The sequence below is a fragment of the Cyclopterus lumpus genome, chromosome 18, assembly GCF_009769545.1.
Source record: "Cyclopterus lumpus isolate fCycLum1 chromosome 18, fCycLum1.pri, whole genome shotgun sequence".
NCBI lineage: Eukaryota > Metazoa > Chordata > Actinopteri > Perciformes > Cyclopteridae > Cyclopterus > Cyclopterus lumpus.
In genome coordinates, this window is record NC_046983.1 from 3,889,070 (window position 1) to 3,896,963 (window position 7,894).

The window sequence follows — 7,894 nt, forward strand, 5'->3', positions numbered from 1 at the left end:
ATGCTTCGATTTCTCGTCTTTCTTTCCTCCACCCTGTCACATCTGTTTCATGTCCTCTCCTCCTCTTCCTCCTCCTCCTCCTTTCTTTTTTTTAACTTTCACGCCTCTCCGTCTCTTCCACCATTTTACATATCGGAATATTTTTGGTCTCCGTCTCGTGATTTTTAAAGATGCCGCATGTCTGCCGACTGGACAAATTCAGGCCGTAACACGCACGCGCACGCGCACACGAACACACACGCACACACACACACACACACACACACACACACACACCTCGAGGCACACATGACATCACCGAGTTCTGGAAGCGCCTCTCATAAACATCGGTTTCCCTGAGAAGTCCCAAATGTTTGACTGGTGTTTATTTACACAACGTCAATAAAGAAAATTAAAGGCAAAACAACAGAAGAGAGCAAAATGAATAGAAAACAAACAAATAAATGAATAAAACAAAAGAAGTGCTTTGTTTACACGTTGACTTTCATTATCATCAATGTGAACTGAAGAATAAACAAATGAAGAAACGTCGGGCGGGTTGCTGCTCTCGTTAAGTGGGCGTGTCAATTAAAATGTTTTTTATTTATTATTTTATTTTATTGGGTGATTGTTGGAGGCGGCAGCTGTCTGACCGTCTGCATTCACGACTGTGTGTTTACGAGACTGGGAGCGAGATTTCCCCAGGGGCGTGTGTGTGTGTCTGTGTGTGTGTGTGTGTGTGTGTGCGTGTGTTTACTTCGTCTGGAAGCTCCACCTCCTTTCGGTTTAAAAGCCCAACACCTGGAGAATAGGTGAAAACCTGCATAGAGTTTAGGTGGGAAATTATCCAACTATACCGTGTGTGTGCGTGTGTGTGTGTGTGTTGTGTGTGTGTGTGTGTGTTTGTCCTTGTGGTACTTCTCTTGTTTGAGTCTGAACACGTCTTTGTGTGCATTTCCTCGTGGCTTCAGAAAAGTCTGTATTGGCAACAACAGACACACACACGCGCACACACACACACACACACACACACACACACACGCACACACACACACACACACACACACACACACACACACACACACACGCACACACACACACACACAGAGAGCTTTAAGACAGTTCAGTGTGTCTTCTCTGCTGCTACAGGCAGAACATGACAGGACCCCACTGACAGCTGCACAATGGCCAACAAACAGGACATCCTCCCTCACGGCTTCAGGGCCATTACTCATCCTCTGAGCGTGTGTGTGTGTGTGTGTGTGTGTGTGCAACATGTTTATTTTTCGCAATCAGGCAATTTAACATAATAGACGAACAAAGCGTCATTGTTTGAAGTGCAACGTGTAAACGGGCGAATAGACTTTATAATGCAGCTTGTGTGTGTGTGTGTGTGTGTGTGTGTGTGTGTGTGTGTGTGTGAGACCTGGAAACCAAATCCGTGTCCTGATGCAAATGAACTTGCTGTGTATCTTAAGGTTGTAATTTCCATATCGATTTCCCTTTTGCGTGCTCGTGTCGAGTTTCCTCGGAGACGACGGCCAGATACTATTTTGCAGTGTGTGTGTGTGTGTGTGTGTGTGTGCTTAAGTGTGTAAAGATAAGTGTGTATTTCTATTTCCACCTTTTGGTTTCTCTTGGTGTCTAAAATGTGCATTTAGCATCGTTTTGCATCCCACTTAACACGATGAATTTGATCCTTTTGTCCTTGTTTCTGTACACACGTGTGTGTGTGTGTGTGTGTGTGTCGTTGTTTGTTTGTGTCCTTATATGTGTGTGTTCACCCATGTACCCCCGCCCTCCTCACTTCGTCTCATTTCTCTTTCTTTTCGTTTACAGGGAATTTAAAGAATGTGGTTTAGGAGTCGGCAGCCGCCTGCTCCCCCTCCTCCTCCTCTTCCTCCTCCTCTTCCTCCTCCTCCTCCTCTTCACACAAACACACACCATGTTTCCAAGCGAGGTCGACGCTCGTCGGCTTTAATGAAGACAATATGGAGCGGACCCTTTCGGCCCCGAGGCTCCGAGCGGACGAAGGCTTTGGAAAACATTAGCTGAGTGTTTCCAGGGGAACAGTTTAATAAGGGGGGGGGGGGGGGGGGGGGGAGAGACACTGTTTATAATCCTTTTTTTCAGTGTGGGTGTGAAACTGAATTCACAGTCAATGCACCAAGTTTTGTTTTGTTTGTATCAAAGTTTGTTTTGTGTTCATCGGTTATTTTTTTTTAAACGTTGGACTTCGAGAGGACGCTAAAATAAACGGGCTCCCCCGAACGTCTCGTTGTACTCGTTTAAAAAACAAAGAGAGATAAAAAGGAAATGTCTGGAAAGTCCTGAAGAAGTTTTAATAAATAAACAATCTGTGGATTTAAAACACCTTTCCAGGGTTTTTAGTCTGCAGGTCCATAAACAAACATGGCGGCCGAAAGCTTTTGGGAAACATGTTGTGAAATCTGCCGTTTTTAAAGAGTTCCTCTTTTCTTTTTTTCTTTTTTAAATACCGTAAATGAATTAAATGATCTCCCCCGCTGCCTTTTAATCGTAGCCACATTGTCCACGAGCCTGTTTCTCTTCTTTTGCAAATGCAAAGATCTCAAGTTGTCGTTCCTCTTTCTTTGCGTCGGTCGTTAAAATGCAGAAACATTTCTAAAAATAGCCGTCGAGTGCGTCCGATTATTTCTGGTTGTGGAGCAGAAACGTCTCTTTAACCCCCGGCAGCAGTGTGTGTGTGCGTGTGTGCGTGTGTGCGTGTGTGCGTGTGTGTGCGTGTGTGTGCGTGTGTGTGTGCGTGTCCACATCCTCCTAATGAAGATGGAATTCGTGACACGAGTGGAAAAACATGTGGCGGCTCAGCGCATCGTTTCTTCGCGTTGCGCAATCCCTCTTTTCTTTTAGGGCCGAATGAAGAGCGACACTTTCTGCTGCGTGTTGTTGTTGTTGTTGTTGTTGTTGTTTTTCGTTTTCCCACGTTTCAGACTCCATCCTCCAAACTTAAAGAGAGAAAGTGCACCGCGAGTACACACGTGTGTCGCCACACATTTTTTGGAAAATTTCCAGGCATTGCAATTCATGAAATATGTGACATTTTTATTTTATTGTAAGCAGATTTTCCAAAAGGTTTGAATGTTTTTTTTCTTTAACTTGTTGAAGCTGCTGAAAGAAAGAAAGAAACAAACAATGTTAAAGTTAACACTATTAAAGATGTAATTCTCTCTGTATGGATGTTTCCACTTTAAACCTTTTAAATCCTCTGCAGATGAAATCTTGAGCGGGAATGTTTGACAAAAATAATAAATATTTAAAAAACTGTTGGCGTGTTTTTTTTGCTATTTGTTGAGAATAAAAAGGCCGGCGAGCGCGACGTCGTCTTTAACGTGATTTATGAAGTGTGGCCCGCTTTAAAGAACCTTTTTAATGGAGGGCGCTTGAAAGAGGAACCACACATGTCGGCCCGGTTTCCTTTAGAAGTGATGCTCCCCAAATTAATGGCCTGGAAATTCACACCGTGTGTGTGTGTGTGTGTGATAGTGTGTGTGTGTGTGTGTGTGTGTGTTTTTATATTCCCTGTGATCTTTATGAACACTGCTGCGGTCAGCTCGGCGGTTTGAGCCCAACGTCGCCGGAGAAAATGAAACCCATTACACCGTTTACGAGTTTGGAAAAGGAGAGACGATTGAAATTCTATCTCATAAACTGGGAGGGGGGGGGGGGGGGGGGGGGGGTACACGGTACCCGTGAAGAGGGCCTGTAAACATGAGAGACGTGAGAGACTTCATGTTTGTGTACGTTCAAATTAGAAAAACTTGGGGCGGGGCCTCGAGAGGATTCCTGGATTGCCTTTTTCGCCTAAAAATATTGCTTCATGTGTTAAAGCTGCATTCTCTCTCCTGACCACCAGGGGGCGACTCCTCTGGTTGTATAGAAGTCTATGCTTCATGTGTTAAAGCTGCATTCTCTCTCCTGACCACCAGGGGGCGACTCCTCTGGTTGTATAGAAGTCTATGCTTCATGTGTTAAAGCTGCATTCTCTCTCCTGAACACCAGGGGGCGACTCCTCTGGTTGTATAGAAGTCTATGCTTCATGTGTTAAAGCTACATTCTCTCTACTGACCACCAGGGGGCGACTCCTCTGGTTGTATAGAAGTCTATGCTTCATGTGTTAAAGCTGCATTCTCTCTCCTGACCACCAGGGGGCGACTCCTCTGGTTGTATAGAAGTCTATGCTTCATGTGTTAAAGCTGCATTCTCTCTCCTGACCACCAGGGGGCGACTCCTCTGGTTGTATAGAAGTCTATGCTTCATGTGTTAAAGCTGCATTCTCTCTCCTGAACACCAGGGGGCGACTCCTCTGGTTGTATAGAAGTCTATGCTTCATGTGTTAAAGCTACATTCTCTCTACTGACCACCAGGGGGCGACTCCTCTGGTTGTATAGAAGTCTATGCTTCATGTGTTAAAGCTGCATTCTCTCTCCTGACCACCAGGGGGCGACTCCTCTGGTTGTATAGAAGTCTATGCTTCATGTGTTAAAGCTGCATTCTCTCTCCTGACCACCAGGGGGCGACTCCTCTGGTTGTATAGAAGTCTATGCTTCATGTGTTAAAGCTGCATTCTCTCTCCTGACCACCAGGGGGCGACTCCTCTGGTTGTATAGAAGTCTATGCTTCATGTGTTAAAGCTGCATTCTCTCTCCTGAACACCAGGGGGCGACTCCTCTGGTTGTATAGAAGTCTATGCTTCATGTGTTAAAGCTACATTCTCTCTACTGACCACCAGGGGGCGACTCCTCTGGTTGTATAGAAGTCTATGCTTCATGTGTTAAAGCTGCATTCTCTCTCCTGACCACCAGGGGGCGACTCCTCTGGTTGTATAGAAGTCTATGCTTCATGTGTTAAAGCTGCATTCTCTCTCCTGACCACCAGGGGGCGACTCCTCTGGTTGTATAGAAGTCTATGCTTCATGTGTTAAAGCTGCATTCTCTCTCCTGACCACCAGGGGGCGACTCCTCTGGTTGTATAGAAGTCTATGCTTCATGTGTTAAAGCTGCATTCTCTCTCCTGAACACCAGGGGGCGACTCCTCTGGTTGTATAGAAGTCTATGCTTCATGTGTTAAAGCTACATTCTCTCTACTGACCACCAGGGGGCGACTCCTCTGGTTGTATAGAAGTCTATGCTTCATGTGTTAAAGCTGCATTCTCTCTCCTGACCACCAGGGGGCGACTCCTCTGGTTGTATAGAAGTCTATGCTTCATGTGTTAAAGCTGCATTCTCTCTCCTGACCACCAGGGGGCGACTCCTCTGGTTGTATAGAAGTCTATGCTTCATGTGTTAAAGCTGCATTCTCTCTCCTGACCACCAGGGGGTGACTCCTCTGGTTGTATAGAAGTCTATGCTTCATGTGTTAAAGCTGCATTCTCTCTCCTGACCACCAGGGGGCGACTCCTCTGGTTGTATAGAAGTCTATGCTTCATGTGTTAAAGCTACATTCTCTCTACTGACCACCAGGGGGCGACTCCTCTGGTTGTATAGAAGTCTATGCTTCATGTGTTAAAGCTGCATTCTCTCTCCTGACCACCAGGGGGCGACTCCTCTGGTTGTATAGAAGTCTATGCTTCATGTGTTAAAGCTGCATTCTCTCTCCTGACCACCAGGGGGTGACTCCTCTGGTTGTATAGAAGTCTATGCTTCATGTGTTAAAGCTGCATTCTCTCTCCTGACCACCAGGGGGCGACTCCTCTGGTTGTATAGAAGTCTATGCTTCATGTGTTAAAGCTGCATTCTCTCTCCTGAACACCAGGGGGCGACTCCTCTGGTTGTATAGAAGTCTACGCTTCATGTGTTAAAGCTGCATTCTCTCTACTGACCACCAGGGGGCGACTCCTCTGGTTGTATAGAAGTCTATGCTTCATGTGTTAAAGCTACATTCTCTCTCCTGACCACCAGGGGGCGACTCCTCTGGTTGTATAGAAGTCTATATAAATGACTCTACTTCTCTTGATTTATTCCCTCAGTAAACATTGTAAACATGAGTTTTTGGTCTCAATCTCTAGTTTCAAGTCTTCTTCAATACAGCATGATGTTCATTTAATAAATTATGGTCATTTAGAGCCAAACAGACCATAAAGCAGGGTATGCTTTAGGGCGGGGCTTACTGTGATTGACAGGTGCCCATTTAATGTCGCACAAAGCAACTTTCCCGTCACTTTTTATCAAAAGGAGGCGCATCGGGAGAGAAGTTCGACTTCTCCTGGGGAACAACTGGTCCTGGTTTGAGTTCAGCATCACGTTACATAACTCGCAGCCCGGTTTTTTAAATGATGAGACTTAAATCCCACATAAACCAGCCGGGTGATGTAAACCAACTCTGCGGAGGGGAAAACAGATCTTCCACATTACTTCACTTCCCCCTCCGACGTGAAAACGGAAAGCTTAGTTTTTTTGTAACCGGGGCTCGTTTTCTATGCTCGAGTTTCATCAAAACCTCTGCATCTCACTAAAGTTCCCACGGCCTCCAGTCGGAGAAACGTCACGACTGACTCAACAGCTGGTTCCCATGGTGACCCACTGGTTCACCCCACTGACTGGATGTGGCACACCTTCACCTCCACGAGGACACACAATGCAAACCTTCTTTTTTTTTCTTTTTTTCAACGACTTACATGCAAATCTTTGTCATGTGGCTCTCGCTGCTGATGAACTTCCTGTTTGAACGCATTGGGTCTGTTTTAAATTTGGGGAAATCTTCCCAAAACAAGGAAGTCGATGCCGCCGCTCACTTTTTTTTATCTGATTTTAATCGTTTGTTCCTGAAGGGATGGAAACAAACGGTTTGGTTTGATTTGCATAACGTCTCCACACAGGGGGTTCCAGAAGGGGGAACAAAGTGTGTCGGGGGGGGGGGGGCTCCCCCTCCTCCTCCTCCTCCTCCTCATCAACATGTGAAGTGTCCGCGGTCAATGGCAGAGGGGATTTACTCGCACAATAAAGACAGATGCCACCTTTTATCTGCTTAACGGAAGAGAGGCCGAGCGCGTGGCACTCAGACGTCCTCCCCTCCACATGAATGGTGAATGGACTTTTTCATGGGGGGGGGGGGTTCATGGAGGTTCCACAACAACACTCTTGGTGATTTCTCTTTCCCCCCAAAAAAAGAAGCCTTTTGTTTGTTCCTCGTGATTCAAATGGGAGGCGAGAATCTGGTCAAACTTTCAAAACATCTTAATGATTCATTCTGTGATCACCTCCTTTAAAGGGTTGCTTTGTTAGTTGCTTTGTTAGTTGCTTTGTTAGTTGCTTTGTTAGTTGTGCATGAATGTCTGAACCCAAATAAAGCAAAAATAAAAGTGCATTAAAATTGAAAACAAACAGTTTAAAAGGTCTTTAAGAGGCCGTGATGATACACGTCGATGGCCGTGTTTGCACTCGATGACGCGGAGGAGAACACAAACATCACGGAGATCGTTTATTCTGTTGCAAACCGCCAACAGACGTCATAAATCATCAACATGTTCATCAGAGTCTCTGATCACAACAAGAACATGCAGGGATGCAAATCACTCACAGACCAGCCTCTCTCTTTCTCTTTCTCTCTCTCTCTCTCTCTCTCTCTCTCTCCCTCTCTCTCTCTGGGTGAGAGACACAGACAAAGACAGAACCAGTCCATTTGATTCCTGCAACAACATCTGCTCCAGAGCGGCAGCGTCCAAACTCTGGAGGCTGGAGTCCTCGTCACGGAGCCGGAAGGTTTTTTTCTTCCACAGAAGACGAGTTGACACGATGGCTGCGTTCCATTTAGCTGCTTCAGTTGACACGATGGCTGCGTTCCATTTAGCTGCTTCAGTTGAAACGACGGCTGCGTTCCATTTAGCTGCTTCAGTTGACACGACGGCTGCGTTCCATTTAGCCGCTTCAGTTGACAC

At 45.9% G+C, this 7,894-nt stretch overlaps 1 protein-coding gene across 1 annotated transcript in view; it reads left to right on the forward strand.

Moving 5' to 3' along the window:
* Window positions 1-2,520, forward strand: part of hdac8 (histone deacetylase 8) — a 16,404-nt gene extending 13,884 nt beyond the window's left edge. The window contains exon 11 of the mRNA XM_034557662.1: window positions 1,819-2,520. Coding sequence (XP_034413553.1) covers window positions 1,819-1,841 — 23 coding nt within the window. The 3' untranslated portion in view covers window positions 1,842-2,520. The remainder of the gene's footprint in view (window positions 1-1,818) is intronic.
* Window positions 2,521-7,894: the final 5,374 nt, after the last annotated feature.